General features: G+C 41.3%; 1 protein-coding gene across 1 annotated transcript in view; it reads left to right on the top strand.

The window, feature by feature from the left end:
* The window catches only part of DYM (dymeclin), a 337,064-nt gene that overhangs the window by 96,220 nt on the left and 213,281 nt on the right, over positions 1 to 27,563 (top strand). Inside the window, exons 8-9 of the mRNA XM_019531678.1 lie at positions 18,343 to 18,525; positions 20,433 to 20,611. Of these exons, the coding sequence (XP_019387223.1) occupies positions 18,343 to 18,525; positions 20,433 to 20,611 (362 nt within the window). The remainder of the gene's footprint in view (positions 1 to 18,342; positions 18,526 to 20,432; positions 20,612 to 27,563) is intronic.

A 27,563-nucleotide genomic window follows, 5' to 3' on the forward strand; every position in this document is an offset into this window, starting at 1 on the left:
AGATGGGTACAGGAGCAATTACACAGTTAGACAGTCTTGAGGGCAGTACTGCAACTTGAAGACAATAACCAGTCCCTGATCTGCTTTGCTGAAGAATCACAATTGTGGTATGTTAGTAGTCCCTATTTCTTTAAGTGTAGACATAGGCCTGCCTTAAGCCATATCATCTAAGACTGCGTTATAGCAAAGATATCATTTGGCAAATTGGGTTATAGAAAATGCCCCTATGTATTTCTAAATATTTCTCATAGAGAGCTAATACTAGAAGAAAAGCCCAAAGGGATCTCCATGGTCACAATTTATGGACAATAGGAGAAGGTGAAATGTGTAAGAGCTAATTATGAACATAAAAGTTAAGCAAAATGTGCTTTCCTTTGGGACAAATATAGTCTTTGTTAGAGTAGTAATAATTGGTAAATCAGACCCAGAAGGAGACATTTTTGTTTTATTTTTCTAACTCAAGGTTAATGAGTGGGTCTAACTGAGTTCATCTGAGTTAATGAGCTCATCTAACTCAGTGTTGATGAATTTTGGCACACTTGACATTGCTGTGCTTTATTTTTGTTTTGAAGTCTGTAATGTGTATATGAAGATAGATGCACACCCTGTATATCTGTGCTCTATATAGAAAGCATAATCCAGTTTTCCCTGTGCTTCTCTATTCTGCTAAATTGTGCAAATTCAGCCAAGCTGCTGTAAATACGCTGTATGCAAGCACCCTTCCCCCTGCATTCTACATGAGCCACCCACCCCAAAGAGCAGTAGTTTAATAGGGATTAGGTGCATCAGAGGATTGTAATGGAGTATCATGTTTTACACCACCATGTCGCTGCTTTGATTACAGCCCTTGGTGACTAGTGACAAAAAGTTGTTACCATCTCATGCCTCTGGGGTTGATTTCAGTTCTTAGAGCCAAGTCAGAGGCCAGGCGCTAACATAAAACAACTCATCAACATTGGCAGTAATTTATGTTCTGCTTTTAAGAGTCAGAAGGGACGATCAAGTGTGCAACTTCTCTCTCATTTTTAGAAGTAACTGTATTGCGAAGGTTGAGGCACATTGGGACAGAAGGGGAAAGGTTACGCTAGTTCGCCTATGATGTACCTGCTTTAGGGCTAGACTTCTGGTCTGGAGAGCCAGATACATGCTTACGTTTCATTTCAACAAACTTGATTAATTTTTTTTTTTTTTTTTTACAGAAAGAGCTGATATTGAAAACGATAGATACGTTTCTTAGCTCTTCGTTTTCAGCTGCATATTTACTTGTCAAACTTTAACGTCTGATCTGTAGTTTTCCATGTTGGGTGTTTTCCTCAGGCTTAATTGTTGGTAGTGAGGTGGGGATAGTTTAATTAAAAACAGTTTTGCTGGTTCAGCAAATGAGGTTAGGGAAAATGTTTTGCCAGTATTCTTATGAATATCTTACTGAGCAGTTCTTGGGCCTTCATGCTTTGAAAAGGGAAGGCAGAGTCACCCTGTGAATACAGAAGTGCCATTTGCATTCCCCATGAAAATCTGCCTAAACTTGGCCAAAGTCTAAGCCTCCCAAACTAGCTGTTTGCACATATGCTACAGACCTTTTTGTTAGAAGCTGACTGCAAAGTAAAGTTTGAAAATTCAGTTTTCCTAAAGGGTGTTTCACAGAGCTGCATGCCAATCGCACTGAGTGTGCTGCATGCCCACACAATTCCCACAGCCTCCTCCAGCCCCAGGGCTGCAAGGGGTCAGCAAGGCTTTCCCTGCAGTTGCTCCTTCCAGGTTCTGGGGAACCCTATGTCTTGAACCAGGAGAGCTGAGACCACTGAGACTCTCTCTGCAGTGCCAGTACCCCCCGCTGGCACACCAGGCACGCAACGGAGGAAGCTTCTATGCTGGGATACAGACAGCTGGGGAGCAGATGGACAGTTAGTGCAGGCAGGGAAGGATAACTGTCAAGGACAATGGAAGTAGTATATTTGTGAGGAAATGAGCACGGGAGGCAGGATAGAGCAGAAGGGGAACATTTATTAGGGTGATAGAGTCTATGATAACCAGAGCACTTCCTTCTAAGTTAACATTTGCTGACCCCACCAGTTGACCCATCAGGAATCCTTATAGGCTAGTGGTGTTCAGTCCAGCCCCCCGAGCTGTGCCATCTGACCTGTGAGTCTCCCTGCGTGTCTGGAAATTTGACAGCAGGGAGTGGTGGCAGGATTAATTGCCACTCCCGTGCTGGGGGGAGCGCTACGTGCCAGATGATGTAGCCCAGCATGCTACGTGGTGTTGGCACATGGTGGGGCCATATATGGTGCATGGGGTTGCGTTTGCAGACTAACCCTGAACAGGGTCCAGCCCCTGGACTGGTTCCATGTCACTTATCCAGCCCACAGGGTCAGGCAGGTGAACACCACTGCTGTAGTCACTGAGGACGTTGCCTGCTTTTCCACGTTCTCCTGCCCAGTGGGGAAGAGCAACTCCGTGCTGACTTTATAGTTCTTGCTATTGCTCGGTGCCCAGTTTAGGGCAAGGAAAAGGAGTTCCTGTGCCTGAGCCTAAGCCTAAGAAGGGGATGTAAAGTGAGGTGCTTCCCTATAAAGGAAGAAGGGCAGAGAAAGGGAGAGAGGTGTTGGGGATTTGACTGGAGGGATGTAGTGGCATGGAGGCAGGAATGACCAGATGAAAAAAGGAGGGAGGGAGAATGCAGGAGAAATGGAAAGACCCCGAGGAAACGCAGAGGGAGGGTTTGAGGCTGCACGCAATTGTCCAGTTCCCCAAATCCAGGAGTATTAATTCTGCTAATTAATCAAATCTCTGTCCCTTTTGTGAATTCACTTTGTCACTTCACCTGTCTCGATACGGCATCTCATTTAATGTTGACATCAGTAGAGCAGGCCCTGGTGGTCTCAGGCCTGCCAGCAGGTGGGATCACAGATGATAAGAACTGCTATACTGGGCCAGATGAAAGATCCATGTAGCCCAGTATCCTGTTCTCCAACAGTGGCAAGTAGTGGCCTTCGTCTCACCCATATTCAAAGACTTGTAAATCGTCTGTGAAGAGAGACTACCACCAGGCTGTTCTGTTCCTGGTCTGACTTCTCCAAGCGTCTCTCAGTTTTTTAAAAGTTATGTTTGTTCGTATGTTAGGAGGTTGGTGGGAAGCACACTGGCATTGTGTAGGGACTGCTTTCTTTTCTAGTGGGGACGCGAGCTTTCACTAAGGAGAAAACTGGTCTCCAGGAAAGCATGCCAACTATATCCACTCGCACCTTCTTCACTGATGATAGCCCTCAAAGGTATTTGTTTCACCCCCCAAAACAGAGACCAGTGTGATTCTGCATGAATTTCTGATAAGAAACACTGGGAGCTCTGTGAACTTACGTCGTAACAAAAATACTTTGAGGGTCAAAGGTATCGGGACAAACCCAGACAGTACTCTCAAGTATGCCAAGGTTTATTTTAAAACTTTTGGCACTGTTTCTTGTAGCAGTTAGAGTCCAGACTTTCAGAAGTGTTTAGTACCCGACAGCTCCTGTTGTTCTCATGGTACATTCCTTAAATTCTAGGGAGATAATTGCTGGAAAATCCAGCATCTTCACTTAGGTGCCGGCGTGGGAGCCGTTTTATCTTGCCATTTTTGATCCCAATTTGGACTATTGAACGCTTCTCAAAATCTGGGCCCAAAGACCTTTTCAGTTCTCATTCTGTGAATATTTATACAGATTCAGAATATTTCCTCGGCTCTCTGAAGCCAAGTTGTTTTAAAGCATAAGACTGTGACACCTTGTTCCAATTCATCACTTTTTTTCTCCCAACCTTTGTCATAGTTGCATAGGAATTATTGTCTGGTGTAGCTTAATGCAATCATTGTGGTATACCCAAGATGACCACACATTAGTCTCTTGCTACTATTTCTGCCATAATTATCAAGCTATTTGTAACTGCAAATTCACCTAGGTTAACTATCTCCTTTTTTTGACTTTTCTTTTTTTAACTTCTACATGATATACTGAACCTAATTGTTTCTTTCTGCCAATTTATATTTTTCCACCTGTTGTGTCTCTCTTGTTTATACTTAAATTATAAACTCTGAAAGTCAGACATTATCTTTTTTTTAAAAAACATGTTATGTATAAAACTAGTGCAGGGGGCCCACTAAAGAAAGGTAGCTGGTAGAAATTTTAGCTTGCTGGGTTTAAGTTAAATTTCTAAGTATGTCAACAGTAGGTTTGAAACTGTTCTGGTTCATTCTAAAGTACCTTTGTAGGCATGAAATCACTTAAAAATATTTTCCTAGTAATCCAGTTGATGTGATCTGTACCTTTGAGCATGTAGAGCCAGATCCAATACCTAATCAAGTTAATTTAAGCATTTCTATTCCTTTAGTAGAAACTGGATCAGGCCCTTAAAGTTAATGTGAAAAAGTTGTACCAGATGTTCAGTATTAATACTTCTCACCTTCTCTCTGACAACATTGCAAAATCATTTCAAAGACTGCAGATGACAAATTTGTCTTCCTCAGCCTGCTTTAAACATGAATTGATCAATTGGAATTGGGGAAAAAACAATGCTTGCCTCTTACAAAAGAGGAATACTCTGTTTCAAACTAATTTTAATATGTTAACATGGATCAAATAACTTGTATATTCAGTTAGCATCTGTGGATCTTTTGTCTTAACACTGCTTCCCATCTCCCCAGTTTTTAATACTTTTCCCCTCTTAACCTAGTCCCTCTAAGGCCTGGGTTATTGCTGCTGGTATTTTTCTCCATCAGACTGGCTGGATCATTTTGTTTTCATAGTCAATACTGCAAATTAATGTTGCTATTTTTCGCCAGGAGAAGTTTTTGGATATGTTTTTGTGTTGGTTTCTGGTCCCAGTGTCCGTCTGATAACCACTGGTGGAACATACTGATTCTAAAAGTAATGTGGTGCCACAGTGCTACCAAGTCCTGTCTCTCCTCTCTGCCCCCACTCCCCAAAAGAGAAAGAGACTTGGTACAGGGAGCAAAGACCAGAGGAGTTTTCCATAGTTTTTTTCTTTCTGTTTTCATGTTATGGCTTTTTTGTTTGCTTGGGTTTGCTGTTCTAGGACCCAGTAACTGATTGAGTCAAACAGTAATTGTATAACTGAATCTAACACTGGGTGGGTTGCAGTCTTTCCCGCATTTCTCATAGATTTTTCTTCTATCTTCACTCGTCTGCCCATGACATGCACTTACTTTCCCAGGTTTAAAAGCAGTCTTAGTCCTGTGGTATTGTATTCCTGTATAGTGCAATAATCCTTTTTTCTTTTTTCTTTTTTTTTTTGGTATCGTGGTAGCAATGGGGCCCCCCAGCTAGGGATCACCGTGGTTAAGTAGTGCTCAAATGAATAATAAAAAGTTGTTCTGGCAACTCCCAACATTCATGTCAGAGCATGGCATGCAAAGCCATTTTCCTCGGCACACCACAGCTGGCCTAGGCTCTGGGCAGCTACCGCCAACGCAGAGCCTGGGCTGCTTGCAGCAGGTGGCCAGAAGGCTGCAGGCAGCCCGGGCTCTGTGGCAGGCAGCAGCTGCCCTGAGCTTGGGCTGGCAGCACCTGGGAGGCTTCAAACAGCTGCACCAGCCTCTGCACCAGCTGTGTGGCTGCGGTGGATGTGTGTGTACCTGCGGTGCAACCCTGCCATCTGCCCAGAAGTACATGTGCAACTGCTGCTGCCACAGAGCTAGTGCTGGGGCTGCAGAATCTGGTGCAGCTATTTGTAGACTGCCTGCCACCAGCTGCAGCTGTCCGGAGCCCGGGCTGGCTGCGGCAAGCAGGCGGGAGGCTGTAAACTGCTGCACTGTGTTCCCTGGCTTGGCTTATTGATGGCAGCAGCTGCACATGCGCCTTGGGATGGACAGCGGGGAGGGGCCCAGGTTGTGCTGCTCCAGACCCCTTCTTTGCTGTGCACCCAGAGGCACGTGCCTCTTGGAGTTGGTTCCATGGTGTCAGAACCAGGCCGGTGCTGGCTGCCTACTGCAGCTGACCTGGGTTCTGGGCAGTTTCAGCAAGCGATGGTCAAGCTGCAAACAGCTGTACCAGGCTCCAGAGCCCTGGCACCAGCTCCATGGTAGCAGGGGGTGCACATGCAGCTCACAGCACATGGTGGGGAAGTGCAGCTGCAGTCCCTCTCCCACTCCCACTTGTCTGCCTGGAGGCATACATGCAGCCACTACCAGCAGTGAGGATTGGGCCCCTCACAGCTCCCCCACCTCTGGCATGTCGAGCTGAGGCATGGGTGGAGGTTGGAGTGTTTCTGGCATTCTAACCGAAAACGTTGCCAACCTCTGTCTTAGAACCTATCTATATGTTGAGCACAATGGATGTGTCCTACAGACGGGCAGGAGGAGCTCCAGGTAATTAAGGACTTACCAGATTCTGAGTTTTGTGATTTTTACATTCTGCCTTCCAAAAAGTGCACATCTTATCTGGGGGTTTGGTATGCATTTAAATGTGGTTATTGCGAGTTAAGGTACAAGAAAAAATGTGAGTAGTCTCTACCTTATTGAGTGGGGTTACTGTCTGGAAAGGTGTACTCATCCTGCAGTTCTTTTGACTATGCTAGTTAAGGCAGAATTGATTGTTTTATGAGCCTGAATTTCAGTTTTACAATTTGGCAGATTTTTAAATGCTTTAATCTGAAACTTGGCATACAGTTTGTACCCTTCCCTCCCACCTCAATTTAATGTTTTGAGATATTACCAGAGATGCTTACTGTTTTTGAGTGTGTTCCAATTATCAGATTAGTTTGTGGACATTTTTCAGCAGTTGAATATTATCAGGTTACCTCGTGCTTGATGTTATGGATCAGATGGATGTTTCTTCTCTGACCATATCCAAAGCAGGGAAATAGGACAGGTTTTAAGTGGTGGGCACACCAGTGTAGCACCCAACTTTCATTGTTATAAAAACAAAAAACCCTTTTTACTTGCGTTTTGAATAAAAGTGCTAGGAACATATTTGTAAACATGATTTATATTCCTAGGCTAAATGTGGACAAAGAGGCATTCAGAGGCATAACAGGAGCAGTGGCCCACAAGGCAGCACTAACTACTGCACTGCTGGCAGTGTAGCCAGCTACCAGCTTCGGCAACAGTTTTCCAACGCTTAAAGGTGGTGCTTGAGACTGGTGCCCCAGTCACCTCCTGTCCTCCCAGTTATGTTACTGGTGGCAGTGTTGAGGTTGCATCTATAATACTTAATATAATTGAACGTACTTCAGTTTCATGGATAAGGTTGACCAATTGGAAGAAACTGAAATGTGATTAAAAATAGTTATTGGACCGGGAAGGGCTGACTTACAGCCTTCCTTTTGATCATTATTAGTTTAGAGCCTCCTGTGCACATTATGCTTATGTCACGATTAGCATGTTAATCATTTGATAAACAGCAAGAGTACTACACTTGCACCCAATTTAAGGTGCCCTAAAATAGTAAGCTAGCCATAAAAATATTCAACATATTCTCAGAACACTGTTATGGCTGATTTCTAGGGCTCCTTAAATTGAACATGTAGGAGGTTGGGGCCAGGGCTGACAATCAGGTGTTTGTTGTTTCCAGCCAGGCATCTCACTGGGATCTCAAACTGCAAACTGGCAAGTAGAAAGGGTGCAGTTGGGATCTGATCCCTGAACCCAAAATTGTGCCTCCTGTCATGCACTTGCTCCATGGTAGGAAGCACGATTGTTAGGATCGGGGATCATATCCCATTGCATCTTTAAATAAAAGTGTAGCAGGGGCCTAGCTTAAAAAGATCTTTAACACTTTAAAAACAAAGCCAAGGTTACTGTTCAGTAAAAAGGCAAAATCTGGGGACAACAGTGACGTGCGAGACCGGAAAATGAGACTTGTTTTTGAGAGGGGTTCCTTTGCAAAACATTATGGACATTATGGTCATTTTATGACCATTTTATCAAAAGTTTGGTTTAATATTTGTAACTTTTTCATTGTGATCATGTTTGAGAGCTCCAAAGCACGGTACATGGGATAAATCACATGAAGCAATGAGAAAAAGTGACTTTTAAATTAATGATTCAAAAGAAAAATCTGAATGTGTAGTTTGGCTGAGCAACAAAGAAGATAAATGGCTGCCTGTTTTTATTTGGAAAGTCATAGAATCATAGGGCTGGAAGGGACCCTGAAGGATCATCAGGTCCAGCCCCCTGCATGAGCAGAAAAGACATCTGGTGACCCCAGCCAGGGGTCCATGCTTCTCTTGAAGACCTTTACAGTAGATGATTGCACCACCTGCTCCTTTTGACTTGAGGGACACACACCAGCTGACATCATAAAGACTGAGAAGCTAGAACAGGACCTGAGATAAGAGGTAGAGAGAGGCCGTGGGACCTGGTGTTGGGGAAGCAACCAGGAAGCCAGTCCTGTGGGGCATAGGGTATGAGTCTTACAATCAGCCCTAGAGGGATGAAACCTCAGGCATCCTAACTCCAATAGCCAGTAGGGGCTTAGCCCTACCAAAGACTATGGCTAAAGCCTTTATTAAGATTTACGTTGCCATTTTGTGAATGGCCGGGGGAGCTGTAATTTTGAGTTATTTTTATAAGACTGTTTTGCCAGGACTATTTCATAAGAGTCCTTGATTGTTTCCCGAACAACATCATGGTTAGTGCCTGGACGGGGCGTAGGGGAGGTGGAGCCCCAGACCGTTGGCTCATTGTGAAGTGAGTAGACCTGATGAGAGAGGAAATGACCTTATACCACTGGACCCTCCCCTTTTCTTTTGACATCAAAGGCATGGCAGACAAACTGGAGAGGGTTACTTCTCTGGATGGTCACTAATAGTGGGCTTTGACTGCCGGCTCCGCTACAAATTTGAACAAAGTAAAATTTAGGCCAGATATTAAAGGGGAAAAATTCCTAACATCAAGATTTGTTAGATTATGAAACAAAGGATGTGGTTCAAGTTCCATTGTTAGTCACTCAAAATTAGACTGGATGGAATAACAGAATGTGCTGTACGGAAGGTGTTTCTTTGGGAAGGGGGTGAACACAGTGACTTTGTCTTTTGCATTTATCTCACCTCCATGATCCGTTTCCTGAAAATCTGCTTCTATAATTGGTTAATGACATCACAGCCTCATCCACACCTGACTCCATTTATCCTTCTTGGTAACACCATTTTTGGAGATAATATGGCCAGAGCTTGAGAGAGCTGCTTGTTCAGGGAAGTGTTGTATCTGTACTACATGAACAGTCATTGTAGGGGGGGAACAGAGTTGAATTTTCTGTCTCCTTTGATGGAGAGAAGGATGATTAATTGCAAAATAAATGTAAATTGATTCTCTGTTAACTTTTCAGAAAGCTCCAGTGTGTCTGCTACTCCTCAAAGATTTCTTGTACTGCATCTCCATTGCTTCACTTGGGTACCATTGAGGCAAGAGGGAGACTAGTAGGAGTTGGATCCCCTTTCTTGTGCTGGAAAAGCTAGGATCAAAGTGTAGGCAATCAGTAGATTTCTGACTTCATAGTTTGACCTAGTAGAAGTTTTTAGCTTCTCTTTCCTTTGGCAGCAGTGAGATGGTACTTGTCTGCTTGGGAAAGGTGTTACTGTGTTAAATAACTTTGAACCATCAAAGTTTGAATAATCTTTGGTGTAAAAAAACCGAAACAAACAAACAGAAAAGAAGTCCTGTACTCAGTCTTATATTTGCTCATGATCCAATATTCATGGATATATTACACTGATTCCATCAGAAGGAGGAAACAAACTTGTTTAAAAAAAAAATATATATATATATATATACCTTCCTGAGTAGGAATTAAAAATACGATTTCTTTTAAAATCAGTTTATCATCATAGTATTCTTTCTCCAGTGTTATTGTATACCATTATTAAAGTCTGTGGGAATCTCCTAGAAAGTTTATGATTAATTATGTCTCTAAAATATTGCACAATGCTTTGGATTTAGGAAAAAATAGTTTGATAGTGTTCCAGTAACTGCTTCCATTGGCCATACACTTACAGCTATTGCAGATTTACTTTGTTTTTATCATTGAATTTCAAGACAGATTGGCTGGTATGTAGCTGTTATCTCAGAACATTTAAAACACTGTACAGATTTCTTTAGATTCAATAGCTCCCTCACATGAATTTTTGTCATGCTGTGCTGATGTCTTAAAAGTAAGCCAGTCTTACAAGTATTTAAAAATTGAACTTATTTTGCCAGACTGTATGTCGCCAAGAAACTAGTCTTTCATAATTAGTTTTAAAATGTCATTCCTTCTGTGTTGCAAGCTAACTTTGGTTAATTATTTTAGCATAATGCCAGCCAATGGATTAGCTAGCCCTTATGATTGCACAAAGCCTGTGAAATACTCCTGAAAATGAGGAATTCTGTTCTTATTATTTGTACTGTACTACCATACTGCCAGATAGCCTCAGATTGTAAAGATACGTTTTACTAAAACCATTATCTACTAGTCAGACAGATGTAATATACTAAATATTTGAGAAAACTATATTGTAACTCTAAGTTTTATGATTTCACTGTCTGAAAAGATTCTGATGTTCAAAGGATATAATCTCTTCTGTACAAACTTCTATGGTGGTGTTTTTAATTTCATTGGTTGGTGAAGTGATTTATCCATATCCTCAATACGTCTGATGTGTTAAACTCGCAAAGAACATTAAGATAGTTTTGAGAATGGAAGCTTGTGACTTAAAAGCTCTCTATCCAGTTAAAAATTACCCTATGTTTTCTTTATTTCAGTTTTTCCTGGTGCTGTCTATATTGAGTCTTCCAAAGACTTGGCTCAGGATTCCTTAAATATATTAGATTGCAAAACCAGTGTCTAAGTTCTTTTAAAAAACAAGACAGAGCTTCCTAATTCTAACTTTATTTTTGTCTTTAAAGTCTGGGTCAGGGCCTTTAAAATAAGGCTGGAAGGTATAAAAATTGGGCTTCGAGTTAAAACAGGGATCTTCATATTTATCTGTTGTATGCTACATCTTGGTATAGTGAGTGCCTTCTGTCCCATTTACAGTTCCATAAACCACTTTGTCCTTTACATTCATTGATATAGCTTCCCATGGCAATTCCTCTTAAACTTAAGAGAAATTGCTTATGTGGAAAAATAATATTAGGAAAGTGTTTAGGTATTTTTAGCTGCTTGGCACAATGTAGCAACTGGAAACGAGGATGAGAGCCAGAACGTCATGAACAGCTAGCTCTCCGCGGACCACCAGACAGTGCTCAGACCACAATGTAAGAAATGTTGACCTGACTTAAGAAATACGGTATGCTACCTGGAGTTTGCAGATATAATAAACTTGAAAAATTAGTTCAAATGATTTTTAAGAACTTTGTTCGTGGGGGAAGCAGAACTTGATAGCAGGAGATGGATGTTTGAGGAAGTTCTTCTGTGCTTGAGCTCTTACTAATCAATTTTTTTCAGTATATAGCACCAAACAATGCTTTATAGTCTCACAGTATTACAGAATTGGAGGCCAAAGCATGGAACCAGGGCCTGACCTTAACGGACTCTTGCTACTGGAAGTGCATTCATTTGTTGTTGTCGTCATGGTCTAACCTATAAGTTAGTTGGGTTTTTGTACTGCCTGATTGGTAGCAAGGGTCATGAGAGCAAAACAAATCAACAAGACATTTCTAGGCTTTACCTCCTGGAAAATTCTTACCTCTTCTTCAGCCATAAAGTGGCCCGCAGCTGCCAAATAAATTTGCTCCATGCGAGGCACTAATGGAAGATCTGCAGGAAAAGTCTCAATGGCCAGCAGTTGGCACTTCTGTGAGATTTGAAGAATCAATAAACTCCATGTCAGAATGGAGAATATGTAGGATCAAGGTGAGCCTGCTGGAAAGATATAGCTCTAGTTGTGAGAGAAATGAGTAAATGAAAAATGTATGGAGAATATGTAGGATCAAGGTGAGCCTGCTGGAAAGATATAGCTCTAGTTGTGAGAGAAATGAGTAAATGAAAAATGTTATGTCAGGATCAATTAAAATGAAATGTTTAAGTTTAGACTTCTAATGATAAATAATCAATTTAAAGAAAAATGGCTTGATTTTTAAAAAATCTTTGCCCTTGATTGTAGTGTTTAAATATTGGAACATGACTAGCTTCTTGCAGTGACCAGGGGGAAAAATCATCTGAAAAATATAAAAATCCCTTTCTCTCTACTGCTTCTCAGTCAGAAACATGAAATATCCATGATATAGGGAATTGGTATTGGTACAGCTTTTGATTTCAGGACGGAGGCTCAGAAATAATTTTCTTTATATTCTTGCAAACTAAAGGTCATGAAGTAGATGACAGTCATTCATAGAGCATTAGCATGAGTACTTTAACAAGTATTCCAGGAAAAACTCCAAATTCAGTAAAGCTGTTGCTTTGAGGTTGTTGATTTTTGGGAGATATCTTCTGTGTATCAAATGTATAGTGGTAACGAGGAAGTTAGATAAAATTAATAGAATATGTTGTAAGGATGAATTATTTTCTTTCAAAAATAAAATCTTTCCTTTAGAAATAAACACCCTTAAACATCCTATTTATTTAATCACAAGAAAATCTGAATGTGTTCAGTGATTTTTATATTTATTTCAGTAAAGGTACAAAAATCAACTTGTGCAGGTATATCCTATTGTCCTTTGACAGTGGAAGGTTAGATCTTTAGTTTTGGATTTCTGTAATTTTCTGCTTTATGTTAAGGAATTGAGGGTAGCGAATAGAGGTTCCTTTTGATGAACTTGTCATAAAATCTCATTTTACTTATTTGATGCTGTTCTGTAAACTGTCGAGCTAAATTAAAATCTGAAGCTTGTTTTCATTGCTGTGGAAAACGTTTCCAATCAGCTCATAAAAGCCCTGAAATTCCCTGTTGAACAAATGTACCCTGTATCCAAAAGAAGGGTTTCTACCCACTCTATTAAAAGAATAACCACATAGAGAAGCAGATTCAAATGATCTTATTACAGAAAATCAATGGCATAGAAGACGGGAATTGAAGCAATAATGCCAGGATTTTACTATCTCCCAAGAAGATCAGAGGAAATGACCTTGTTGGGTTTTTAAGTAAAATGCTGGTCAATATTTTGGATATAAGCACAGTGGCTACCTGAAGGTTTGGAACAGAGCCAGATATCGGCATTTGATTACGTGGTCTTCCTGACATAGACAGACAGAAAAGGAGAAGAGAGAGAGGGTAGGATGAATCTTCTTTGTTATTTTAAGGTTAAAAATGATTCTGTTGTTCACAATCTTATTTGTTTTTGCCAGAATAAAATATTTTTGTAGAAGGTGGCAAACGATAGAAAAAATGTATAACACTTTTCTGTAGTGTAAATCAACAGAATGGTATTTTAAGATTTACAAGTTAAAATTTATTGCAAATATCATATATGACACCAGGGCATGTATAGAAATAAAGTACATAGACGTATGTCTGTGTGTCTATGCATGTGAGAGAGAAAGACATTAAGAGATTCATTGTTTTGGGCTGGAGGTTTGTTACAGACTGCTGGGATGACTAAACCAAAGACTTTGTGGTAGCCACTATGAAATCCTCAGCAAGGCAGACATTTTAGAGGTTAAAAATATAGAAATGTAGGAAAATGAAGCATCTCTCAGATCGTCATGTGAGTCTTCCTGTTGTGGGCAGAATCAGCACATAATGAGACACGCCTTAAGAAAGGCTGAAAGAACTAAGATTATTTAGCCTGTAAAAGATTTGATATTTTAAAATATCTGAGGGTGGGTATAAAGAGGATGGTGATAAGACTTTTTTTGTGGCTGTAGGGGATAGGACTAGGAGCAATAGCCTCAAACTGCAGCAGGAGAAAACTTAAGTTGAAGATTAGGAAGAACTTCCTGACTATGAGGGTGGTTGGAACGGTGGACCTGGAGATATTGTGCAGTCTCCATTCCTGGAACTTTTTTGGAGGAGGTTAGATAGACACTTGGCTGGGATAGTTTAGCCAGGAATGATCCTGCCTTGAGCAGGGGGGTGAACTAGATGACCTCATGAGGTCCCTTCCAGCCCTGTTTTCCCCATGTTCCTTTTATTTTTGTAAACTGATCATGCTGCGCCTTTAAAATTATTTATTAATTTTGAGTCACAGCTATTGTTTATCAACTTCTGTGATGCAGCCAGGTTTAAGATAACTTTATCTAATCCTTTCATAATTTGTATGTTCACAAAACAACTAAGAGGAGAATAGGTGCAGATAGAAAATGAAGGTTAAATTTGAAAGAAATCCAAATATTAAATGGTAAAACATGTCTGCCCTAAGTTACAGGTATATCTTCAGCTTCAACAACTTTTATAAAAAAAAAATACTGTGTATCAAAGTAATTTTAAAAGTTCACATGTATGCTAACCTTAAAGAAATTGTTTGCATATCATAGGTTAATGAGTAGACGATAAAAAGGTAACCTTACATATTATATTATTTTCACTTTTAGGGACTGTTAATTTCAGAAAGTAGATGTGACCACGTATTTAAATGTAAACATAATTTGTGAATATAAAAATCTTCGAGCAGCATATCTAACCCACCCTTGTTCTTGCAATGTAAACTTCATCATAGATGTGGTGTTACATATAGCACATCCTCTTGACATCTTATAGGTCAGTATGGAACCCTTCCATTTTAAATTGTTTTGACAACCATGGTCAACATAGCTGCTGCTCTCCTAGGAGAAACTACAAGTTTACAGATGCTCAGAATTTTTCTCCTAGAGCAAGAATGGCCACTCTAGGAGGAAAAATGACTTGGGAACAACCAGGGGTAAATCACTCCCGGGAGAGTTTCTCCTAAGAAAGTGAATGAATGTCTGTGTGCATTCTCTTCTGAGAAAAGCCACTGAACAATCCTAGGGTGTTTAATTCTGGCCCCTCCCCCTTGGGAAACAATGTGTTGCTTACTGGATTCTGCTACTCCAGCCAAGGGAGAAGAACATGCTCCCTTCACAATCCCCGTATTATGCTGCAGGGAGACGCAAGCCAACCCTGAGCAGTCTGGGTCAGCCAATCAGCGCTACCTGTGCATTTTTGCCATCTGTCTCCAGGTAGACTTAGGGAGCTTGCAGAGCATGCTGAGATGTGTGCTCAGGGTCCCCCTGACTGTACAATGTCTGCATTGTAAGCTGGCTGCCCTGACATCTGTTCAGGCATCTCCAAGTAAATTTTTTTCTGCCAGGAGAACAAATTCTGAGATCAGATTCTCTCAGATCACTCAAATGTGCATATGCAGTCTTGGTGTGAACCTGGAAGTGTTTATGCTCTTGTATTTAAGCTTGGGTAGCTAGCTTGTTGGCTTTCCCAATCTCACCAATCTATTTTTGATTAGCTGCTCATTTCAGTACTTTTAATTTGAGTTCTTTAATCATGAAGAAATGTGTTGTTTAAGACTGTTGGCTTGGACGATCATAGGGATACCTCCTTGTAACATTCAGTGCCAAAATTTTAAGTTGCCTCTTGGACCTGAAATGAATGTTAATTTCTTTTAGGATTATAGTGCTGTTCTAGAGACATAATTTTGCCAAAAGGGAGAGAGAGAGAGAGCTTCAGGAGGAGATTTGGTCATACATTAATGTTTAGAATCCTCGTGGATATCATTATTTCATTCTCCGTGGTGGATGGTAATGGTTACAAATTGCTAGGCAGTGTACAGACCTATGTACCTCCTTTTCTTTCAGTACAGAAGGAAGGTAGTATAAAGGCAGATATCAGCTACGGTTAGGTTGCTGGAAAATAAAAAATGCTGATTTAGCTGAGAACACTGACTACTTAACAAAGCTGTGGCTTAAAATGGGGAAAATGTGCTATGCTTAAATTTAGTTAATAAGTAAAGATAAAAATAGATGGTTATTTCAGTTTTTTAGAACCCTTTGCAAAATGTGTCCAGCCAAATTGCATTTCTGGATGGCTCTACCATGAGTAAAAAACCCACTTCACTGTTGATGCTGTACAGCATTTTTATTAAACCAGATTGTTCTCATTTTGGGACAACTGATCAAAAACTTGCTGATAAAGGATTATTAATGTAACATGAAATGTAGTTAAGAAGGTTCTAATTACAATGCTCTTTGTTACTGGGACTCCTTCAAACTAATTAGCTCTGAATGGCATTATTTCCCTTGCCTTTGGCATTGGAATAATTAGCTTGCAACTGAAGAAGTGAGCGTTAATTTATTACTGAGTCTGAATGTATTTTTTTTAAAGAAAAATGCAATTTTGGTTAATGAAGGTTTTTTTGGAAAGCCAATTGATAGTTTAAGTTATTTTTATTGACTAAGGCATACTTTTGCTTTAAGTTCAGAAGGCTTGTTATAGACTTTTGTATCCTGTACACCTATGTAAATGATTTTATTAAATTAAAAAATTATATAATGTATTTTATTTTAAATTCTTAGTTTACAGGTTGTGACTAATTTAGTATTTCATGGTAGAATTATTTGTTGCATGGCTGGCAGCCATGAATTTCAAGATTAGGCTGATAAAATAGCCTGAAACCTTATGACATCATGGTCAGTTTCTGTTTTGCTGTATGCGGAAATAGGGGTATACTAAGACATGTATTAAGTGCTAAAAAGGCATGTAGCCGATCAACTCTGCTGCCAGCACTATTATAAGGAGACATTTCAAGTATTAAACCATCACAACTAACTTTCTGCAGAAACCTTAAACCCATGAAGCTAGGATTTCAGACTTGAGCACCAAAGCTTAAGTAACGTGGCAGCTTAGGTTGAACACTGAGCCTTCATTCCGTCTTTGCTACTGTATTTTCTTGTAGGCAACATACCTTTCCCCCCAAAAAACAGCTGCTGGAAACTGGAGTGTGCATTATATACAAGTAAGAGGAGGTTTTACACTTTACTGCGGGAAGCCAAAAGTAAAATCTGCAGGGAGCAGAATAGTGAGCAGGCTCCTTAGCTACTGCTATTCAGTTACTTACTACAGGGAAAAAGTCTTTCCTCGCCCCTTCATTTTGCTTTTAAAAACCAAGAAGCGTATTATATTCCAGAATGTGTTGCATGCAAAAAAATATGGTATCTGCAGCCTTCAGGTACATGATACAGTTAACTTGTTTCAGACAGAATCAGTTTCTAATATTTTAAATATGTGTTTAGATTAGTTGGTAATTGTATAATTAACTTCTTGTGCAAACATCTGACACAGTCCTTAAAAATTAGGATGGATGTTCAGCTCTTCTTACTACTTGTCTTGTGGGCAGTGTCATGGAGCTGGAAGGGACCTCACATGTCGTCTACTCCAGCCCTCTGTACAGATGCAGGATCTGTTGTTCTTAAACCAACTAGATAGATGCTAATTCAACCTCTTGGAAGTCTCCAATGAATGAGATTCCACAACTTTCTCAGGCAGCTTGTTCGTTGTCTTGCTGTTAGTGTAGTTGGGATGTGTTTTTCTGAGATGTGTTGTAAATCTGTTCTGCTGCACTTTTAGCCTATTGCTATGTGCCCTGCCCTCTACAACAGGAAAGAACAGTTTCTTTTGTCTTCTTTTGGTAGTTCTTGTAAAACAATAGCTTAGCATTAGTGTGATTTCCCCCCCCGCCCCCTTAAACTACTGTTTTTTGTAGAGAAGGGTCAAAACTGAAAGCTATCACTTCTTTAGAGGGCACCAATCAAGGTGACTACTTCCTAGCAGTATCACTAGTAAAATGTGTACTTAAAGCTTAAGTGAAGTGTAGTGGCTATAGGCAACTGAGTTTCTGTCTTTTAAAATAGCTGTACAGTCCATTAATTAGAAAAGTTTTAAGGCAGCAAAAGTCTCTCGTACTGAAGTATTGGGACTACTCAAGTTTGTCATTTATAGTCTTCTCTAGGAAACTGAAAATCATATCATGGATCCAATTAAAATATAAAATTGAAGTTAACTACTCTCAGGTTTGTCGTCTTTACCACAAAGACATGATATCCACCTAAAACTGACTGCATAGTCATGCTGTCCTCTATATCTAATATTAAAGTTCTGAAAGTACTGGAAATTCTTTGGTGCTTTTCCTGAAATGTGTTATTTTTAAAATACGCGGTGTTTTAAAAATTTCTTAATGGACTAGATATATGTTTTAAAAGTGATTTTGCTGCTTGCTGTTGCATTATACAAATGCCATTTCCTTTTCCAGTGCACCAACCAAATCAGTCTCCTGTTCTTGAATCCCTCCAATGGCTTTATGCCCTCTTATCACAGATTGAATCTCCACTTCTTCCATGACTTGCTACATAATTACTTTCTCAGTGCTGTGTCTGAGCACTCTTCTGCTATGCTAGAGACATACCAGTGTACCCTAAAATTGTATTATGTATGTATAGTAATACTGTCTCCTCTTTGATCCTTCTTTAGCTGGCTTGTGGACGGTGTTCACATTGGGTGGTGTGGGAAGTAAGCCAACACCACAGCAGGAACAGTCCTCACCTCTAGCAAATCAAAGCCTTCTGCTGCTGGTTGTGCTAGCTAATTTGACTGATGCACCAGATTCACCAAATCCATACAAGCAAGCTATTATGTCCTTCAAGAACACACAAGGTTGGTTGGTACCTCTTCTTAATTTTTTAGAATGAAGTGAAATAAATGTGCTATTGTTTTGTCCTGACTATTTAAAGTGTTGCCTCTTCCAACATAGCTGTAATAGAATCCCTTTCCTTGAGCTCCACAGGAGAAATTTTTGAACTTGATTTTCTCAGACCAAAACTCTTGACAGGCAGAGAGGATTTAGATGTAGAATGGCACTGTACCATTCACTTACTAGGGAGTTTCATAGCTTGCTTTCCTGCAGCATAACCAGGATTTCTGCAAAGCTCTCTCTAACTTCATAAAGCAATGCGAAATGGGAAGGCATCAGAGACAGAAGGATCCTATTGATGTTAGGAACTTCATAGGTGTTAGAAGCCATGGATGGCATACACCATTGTAAGTCGATTAATTTTACACGTTTAGTAGACATTTGGGGTGTGCGAAGCAGGCCCTATTTGATTTGGATTTGGATTCAGCCCGAATCAGGGATAGTGATTAGATTGATTTGGATCACTGTCCCTGCTTCGTTTCGGCTGAATCTGAATCTGAAGATTCAATGCTGCTTCAGAGAATCAGTGATTTGAACACAGACACAGCTTTAAAAGTTTTTTCTACATACCTTGTGGTAGCAGCATGGCTCCTGAATGCTGTGAGACGGGTGCATGGAGTGTCTCTCAGAAGTGTTGGGGGGGGCCTCCACATGCTCGGTGGCAAACCCAAAAGTGGACTGGAAATATTTCTGGTCCACTTCCAGGTCCACTGGGGAGCACGGGGTGGGCGGGCTCTGTAACCCCCCGCCCCGGCTCAGCAATAGGCCATGGGGGGACCCTGGGTGTTCCCACCTAGGAGGCACCAGTTGCCAAGCCGGGGCGGGTGGGGGTGCCCAGTGTGCTCCCCAGCAGACCTGGAAGTGGACTTCTGGGTCTGTTGCAAAGTGCACTGGGGAGCCTCCTGTGGTCCTTTGGGATGTTCCATGCACCCCAGTATGGCAGCACTCACGAGCCCCTGCTACCTAGAGGTATGTAGAAAAAACATTTAAAGCTGTGCCCATATCCGAATCATTAAATCTCTCCGAATCGATTTGGAGGGTTCTGATTCAATTCGGAGAGATTTAAAGGGTCCTCTGATTTGAGTCAGATTCAGAGATTTGGTCACCGAATCGGGCTGAATCTCCGCCAAATTGAATCGGGGACCAAAGCTTCACACTACCCTAGTAAACATGCTGTTTTCCATTCTGTTTCCATTTCCACCTCTAGCCTAAGTTTCGTTATATACTAGGACCATCTTAACAAGATTTTTAAAGGTGTTAAAGTGTGCAAAGTGATATTTAAAATGCCATTGTCTAAATCAGTTTACAAAAACCAGACACGCACAACTTTCTTTTGCAGACCACAAGGCCTGTAAATTTGCCATGGAATACAGATTGCTTTGGTTGTTTGTTAACAACCAAAACAATCTATAATTGCCTTTAGCAAGAGCTTTGCCTTCAGCAAGAGTCCTGTGATCCAAACCCTGAGGCATCACTCATTGGGAATACAAACAAACCTTTCCATGTGTGTTCAAGTGGACTTGTAGCCTCAGAGGGGAGCCCTGGAGGGGGTAAGACTACTTAGTCCAGGGATGCCTTGTGAGGAAGGCAGGAGGAGCAAAGAAGGCAAACTTGGGGAAGGAAGGTTACCAGTTCTCATTTGGAAGAGTAATTGTACCTTTCTCATGTAATAATTAAATGAGTTCGGCGTTGAGATTTAAGTCTGTGTAAAAGTTGAATCAAGGATGGTGTCATGGCTTCTGCAGAAAAATGTTGTGCACAGCTCCTGTCCTTACTGTGGTACCTGTTTAAACACTACTTAAGTGCTTATAAAACAAACATAACTGGGTGATTAAATATTTTTTAAATGTTTTTGCCCTTTTTATTCCAGATAGCACTGCTTTTCCTTCACCAAGTCCACATGCTTTCCAGATTAATTTTAACAGTTTGTACACAGCTTTGTGCGAACAGCAGAAATCTGATCAAGCGACTCTCCTTTTATACATGTTACTGCATCAGAACAGCAATGTTCGGACATACATGTTGGCCCGCACTGACATGGAAAATCTTGTAAGTTTATGTACTGCTTCTTTAATATTTCAGCAGATGGGCTTAATCTGTGGCATCTTGGTGTGTTCAGTGTAATATAGTATACAGAAGAGGCACCTTCATGGAACAGTGGGGTATAAATGATTTAGTATCTTGATCATGTTTCTTTCATTACACTGAACATGCCTTAGTGTAGTGAGTTATGTTACTGGAGGCTTGCAAAACTTTGGCCCAAAGTGGTATAATGAGCTTCTACTCTTCATGTTAGATAGTAGTGCCATTGGTTGCTAGCTTGTTTCTTCAAGCAGAAAACAAAACCTAAAACCCCCCCCATGTATTTTGTACAGATAAATTGTGCGCGCTAGGCTTCCATTTGCCAACACAGATCTAATATTTAATATTGCCAGAATTCATTCTAATTAATGAGTGCCAAACTGAACTAGTAAAAATTTGTTGGCTGTTAAATATAGATAAGATGAATTAGCATTACCTTTTTACAATACATCGTTAGACCAAGGATCAAAACTTACAAATAGCTTCTAAAGTACAGTTGAGTTCTTATTTAATTGTGATAGTTTGTATTCTCTCTTTTTTGAAATATGTATAGGCCAGTGTTGTTTAAGTTGGAAAATGCTGTTTGAACTCCCAGACTGGCTTTTCCATTTTCCTGTGTCTAGCTACAGAAGGTTAAAAGGTTCTGGTCCCCCAAAGTGGCTGTTCTTACATTGCCAGCTGTACTTTTCTGTTGAATCACTTGCCTGGTCTGTACATACACATAAAAGCAACATGTTTAATCTAGAGTAACAGGAAAAGGTGTTTTTTGTTGGGTTTTTTTGGGGGAGGAGTAGGGGAGGTTTTCTCTGCTGCTCCTTCCTGTCTTCTAAGGATCAGTAGTGAGAAAACTGCTACAATATTTGTCAGGATCTTAAAGTATTACTACTGAATTATCCTCTTTCGATTCTTCTCTCACCCTTGCCCCTCTGCTTGTCATCTGTTGTAGTGCAGATCTGTTGATTTTTTTTTTTTTTTTTCACAGTATTCTGCAATACTCTTGCTGTAAAGATAACTATGTTTCATTATCGCTGATTGATTAAATTTAGCATGGAAAGCTAAGTCATGCTGCAGTGTGTAGCTAATTTTCAAGTTAATGTAATGAAAGCTGACTGGATCTTGGGTACTTGTACACACAACAAAATTGGCTTTTAAAGCAGCTTAATTGCCCTTTTCCACTGCTTTAGTGGCATTGCTATTTATATGCTCGGCGACATATTCTGCTTTAATTTTGTCACGATGTACACACTTGGCAGCGTATTCCGCTTTAAATGAATTCGTTATGTAGAAAGGTAAACTCCTCCAAGGTATTTTAGTTTGCTGTGTAACAAAGTGCAGCAGTGCATGGGGCACTGCAGGCTGATGTGCTTGGAGAAGCTTGGGTTTGGCGGGCTTCCAGCGCCCTCCCTACTGTCCCCATAGTGAGGAGCCTGATCTGGGTGGGCTGCTAGCAGGTGGGTACTGCCCAGCGGGTGCTGCCACCACGGAGGGAAGCACTGGGCCCTGCGCAGCTCAGTCAGGCAGGCTGTGGGAGAAAAATAAAAGATCAGGTTCCTTGCCACTTTTTTTTTCCTCGGTAGAGCCTGCCTGCATGAGCTGTTGCTGGGTTGCACAGCCCCTAAGCTGCTCAGGGCCCAGTGCTTTCCTCCGCAGTGGTGGCCCCGCTAGGGCCACCTGGACGGAGTGTTAGCAGGCTGGTGCCACCTAGGGGCGCTGCTTCCGTGGAGGGAAGGACTGGGGTCCCCCGCAGCTCAGGGGCCGCTCAGGCCACCGCCGGCAGCTCGTCTTCCCCCCTGGCTGCGGGAGAGGCAGGTAGGCTCTGAGAAAAAAGGGAGGGTGCACCCCCTCACCCTTTTACGTGCGACGGGGGTTTAGTTCTTCCTAAATTGAAATGGTGGGTTTTTAAACAACACCATAAAAACCCACTGTTTCAATTTAGGAAGAACTAAACCCCATCACACATGCAAACATCTCGTGATAACTGGAAACAGACCAAGACGCCTAAAACCACATGAAGGGGTCTCAAAGCGAGGCTGACGGAGTTCCATTTAGAAATATTGTTTTAGCTGCTTTCTCACTGCTGGTCCAGATATGCTTGCTACCTGTAGTTTTCTTGCGTAGGAACTTACTGAACTTGGTGGGGTTTTTTTATGCCAACTTCTCCCCTCTGCCCCCAATCTTATTTATAGACATTGCTGTAAGGGTGGGGATTGGACATCTTGGGTGATCAGTAACAGAATAGAGAGCATTTCACATCTGGGTAGCTGAAGTTCAGCCTAGGTGATCGGTTATCTTCATCTTGCTGTCTGATGCTCTGTATTAAATGAATTCGATCGCAGTCCAGGCCCTAGAGGACAGCTAAAGGACATTGCTAAACTAAGTAAGCACTGATAGACACCCTTGTGTGCAAAATCAGCTGAGAGTCCAGGAATCAAACTTTGTAGCTTTCTGTAGATGAAGTGTTTAGGCCAGGACTGAGTCACCCTGGTGGATCATTTCTGTGGATTAATAGCTGCATTATATTCTCTGGGCTATCAGTATGACACCACTTCACAGGCACTAAATGCCTTGATTTCCTCTAGCTTTAGAAAAATATTTTTTAATTGCTCTGTTTGGTATGCCATGGAACTCTGCATTTGCTGAAGGATTATATATCAAAACTGCTCCAGACGTAGATTTGAAAAGCGTTGTGCAAAACCATGAGGATGCTGATGAAGGTGCTGGTTATTTCTTTTAGCACCAGGGAATGAAAATGCTTGCTTTGCCTCCACTTGCTGTCCCTTCTTCCTTGCTGCTTTGAGTCTTTTTGTGGTATTACTGGTGTCAGAGTTCTCAGCTGACACAAAGATTGGCAGGATGGTAAATAAAGATGAGAATAAGTCAGTCATACAGGGCAATTAAGATCAGTTGGTAAGCTAGGCCTGTTGAAACAGAATGCAGTTAATACAGCCAAAGGCACAGTCATTTTTGTAGGAACAAGAGTGCAAGCTGTACCTACAGGAGAGGGAGCTGTATTCCTAAAAGCCATGATTCTGAAAGCATTTAAGGGTTGTGGTGAATAAGCAACTCAACATGAGTTCCCAAGTTCCCACTGCGATGGTGTGGCAAAGATTGCTAATGCAGTCTTTGGAGGTGTAAACAGGGGATGAATCACTAGGAAGAGAGAGGTGATTTTTTTTTTCTTCTGTATATAGCAATGACATGAGTGATACTAAAATACTTCTTAAAGTGATGCTGTCTATATTTAAAAAGGATGTTGAAAAATTGGAGAGGATGCGAAGAAAAGGGCTACAAAAATGTATCAAGGACTGAAAGAAAATGCCTTGCAGTGAGAGAATTAGGTCACATACAGACTTTAAATTTCTAGCTGGAGAATCACCAGTTTTCCAACAGAAATCACAAGTGTACAGGCATTTTCAAATGTCGTCTTCAGGAAAAATGCCTTCTGTGGGGAAGGATCTTCCTCTTTGAACAAGGGAGTTGTCATCTGTTGGAGAGTTTCTTCCACAGCAAAGAACACCTGTAAGCTTCCCTGCCACTGGACTCCTCGTGGGGAAAGGATCCTGTGCTTTCCACAGCTGGGGCTATCCCAGTTCCAGAAGGCATTACCACACTGCTCCCATCTCTCCCATAGACTGGGAGGGAATGAACAGCCACCCATTGCTCCCTGGCTCCTCCCCAGACCAGGCTTCCCAGTCTGGGGAGTGGGCAGGGTTTTGTCCACTGCATGAAGAAGCAGCTGCTCCCTTTCCCCCCACCCTTGCATCTGGGGAATAGCTTGGACCCTTTGTCCTGCTACTCCGGTTGTTTTCTGAACTGGTCTGAGAGGGGACTGGAGCAGCAGGTGCTTCCCACAAATTCCTCAGTCCAGGATGGCCCTAATCTGGGGAAGGCACTCAGAGCAGGGGAGAGGGGTAAGCTGCAGGCTGAACTCCTGTACTGCTCTCCCTCCTGGAAAGATGTCAGAAACTTCCATCTCTTGAAATGAGTGCCTGTTTGAGACCATAAAGAGCTTAATATGTTAAATTTACCAAAAAGTAGCTTGAGAGGCAAGATGATTACAGTGAGTAAATGCTTTTATGGGGGGGGGGGAACGAAATGCTGGATATCAGGGCTCTTTAAAGACAGAGCAGGAAGAAATGGTTGGAGTTGAAGTTGGAGAAATTCAAATCGGGAATAAAAGTGCATATTTATAACAGAGGGGAAGATTGATTTTTGGGAAAAAGTTATGATGGGTTCCCGTCATGTTTTTAAATCAGAATTAAATTTCTTTCTGGAAGAGGTGCGTTGGGGTGTTCAGTACAGGGTTAATGTGGTGAAAATTAAGTGTCTGAGACGCATGGGAGGCCAGACAAGAGAATCCAGTTATCCTTTTGGCCTTACATTATTATTCTAATAGTATAAAAGCCTAAGTCTGTCTGTCTGTAGTGCTTTATTTGTCCTCTGACTGGCTGATGCAAACAGCCACTCAGAGTGCTCCAAGTGTGGGGGAGCACCGCCATGATTCCAAAGCCACGCGGAGAACCAGACGGTATGGGGGAGCCAAGGCCCCACCTCGCTCCCTGCAAGCTCCCTGCTGAGGACCAGATGGGGTGGGGGAGCCAAGGCTCCCTGCAAGAGGCAGAAGAGCAGCAGCATGAGGCATTAGGGGGTGGCACTCCATCCCAGCCCCCCCGCCCCCATTATTCTTGATGGGCAAATGGCTAGTTTTTTAATAAAACCTTGATTTCATTTATTTCACCACACTAGGACATCTGGTGTTTTCCCCCTTTCTTTTAATACCCCTTCCTTGCCCAGGAAGCATCATTGGCAGACCAGGCTATGTGATTTCTTAGCTCTGAGATTTTTTTTGGCAACTGTCTTTACTCTTTTAGTTACTGTCGTAACTTTTTTAGTTAATTTTTAAAAATAGGTTCAGTATGTTTTAAACTGTTAAAATGTAATGAAGCTGAAATCACTTTCAAATTTAATTTTGTGTTAATCTGCTTTTATCAGTAATTGAGTTTTCCCTTCAAAATTATGGTTATTCTGATAGAGGTTGATAATGTGCAACTTTTAATAAAGCATAGCCTGCTTATGTGAGGTTTATTTGTATAACATACATTCTTAATAACATAATGCATCTTTTTTTTGTCTCTATGGCTGCTTGCAGACTTTAAAAACAAAAACAAAAAACCTGCGCTTTACTGGAAGAGGCAGTGTGTTAGTTTGACTTGACTCCACAGTGTCTGTATAGATTGGGTGCTTCAGTGGGGCTTTTTGGCACTTTTATCTAATAGCTGATTCAATCTATGAACCTCTGATATAGTCAAAAACCATAAATGCCTCCAGGGCAGTCTACTTAATATTGGGAAAGGTCATAGAATTGTAAAATAGCAGGGAAAGGGACCCTAGGAAATCATCTGGTCCCATGCTCCTGCTTAAGTCCTAAATCATCCCAGTCAATTGTTTGTTTAACACCCCTAACCACAAGGGGATACTCACAGGCTAGGAACAGACATTGCATTTTCCCTTGACAAGCTGTGCTTTTGTTTGTCCCGGAGCAGAAATATCCTGGAATTTGAGTGTACACGTGTCACCCTTTTAATAAGGACATGGTGAGTGATTGAATGCAGTGCCACTTTTCTGCCATTGATTCAGCGATCCAATCCCAGGATAACTGATCAGACTCACTTCGCAATGTCCCAGGACGAACTGTTTTTTATCATGTAAACCTTTTTAGGATTTATCCTGGGACATAAGATATGGACGTCTGAACATTTGTGCTTTGTTCTGGAATCAGATGGTTTCTCCTGGAACAAATGCAACATATTAGTAGCCACAGTGTGCTACAGGAAGTGATGTTGTTGATGGAGTAGGTGGCACATTGCAGAACTGATGTCTGGGATGGTGTCATGACTTGTGATCTTGAATATTTTGAGTTGTTGTGTTTTTTTTTTTTTTGTTTTTTGTTTTGCAAGAGTAACCCCACTGTGAAAGGTAAGTGCTAGCTGGGTAATTGGAAGTGTTCAGAAAAAAGCATCCATCTTCTCTTGGATATGGAAATTCTTTGTTTTGGGCAGTTCCGTAGTGTTGCTGTGTACCATTCACTTCATGTCTCTGTCTACTGGAGTGATTGCATTTAAATCATAGATGAGGTAATCTATTTATGTAGGATGTGATGGTATGTTACAATTTAGTTGGCATCAATTTAGTAAGAGCACCATTCTTCAGTATTTTGTCATATACTTTTACACGGGCTATTCTTCCCTGCCCCTCCCACACCCCCTCCAAATTAAATTGTCACTCACCCTGAACAGAAGAATACGTCTATAATTTTCAGTGACTTGTTTTTACCTGATCCACATTTGGATTAAAAAAAAAAAAAAAAATTTTCAGGAAAAAATGTCAGGTGCTCAAAAGCTGCGCAGTGAGGAGAAAGGTTAGAGGTAGTCCCAGTAGAGAGGGAGTTTAATGAGCAAAGTATGAGTAAAATGATCCACAGGAAAAATTTGTTCTCAATCGCCTTTTGTCTCATATTGAACAACATCTAACACCAGAACAAGCTGCATTTAAACCAAGCAAGTCCTGCACTAGCCAAATAGTAAACATCACCCGACATATAGAAAGACTCAAGAAAGGGATGATAACAGGTGCTGTGTTTGTAGGCCTATCAGCAGCATATGACAGTCAGCCATTGAAACCTGTGCCGTAGGGTGGGGTTCCTAGGGGTGGCTGTGATGCCCCTAGGGCCCTGTGACCATGCCAGCTTTGCCCTACGGATGCCTTCTATTCTCGGCTGCCATGTCTTGATGGTTAAGATAATAGATACTAGATGGGAAGGCTGCCCTCAAATTGCTATGCAGTCGTGGTCCTGGTGGACCCCACTAAACCGTGTGGGTTCTTAGACCCCTTGCTGGGTCCTGCTCTAAGTAATTACCTC

Source organism: Crocodylus porosus, unplaced genomic scaffold, assembly GCF_001723895.1.
Source record: "Crocodylus porosus isolate Cpor-Errol unplaced genomic scaffold, CroPor_comp1, whole genome shotgun sequence".
NCBI classification, from domain to species: Eukaryota; Metazoa; Chordata; order Crocodylia; family Crocodylidae; genus Crocodylus; species Crocodylus porosus.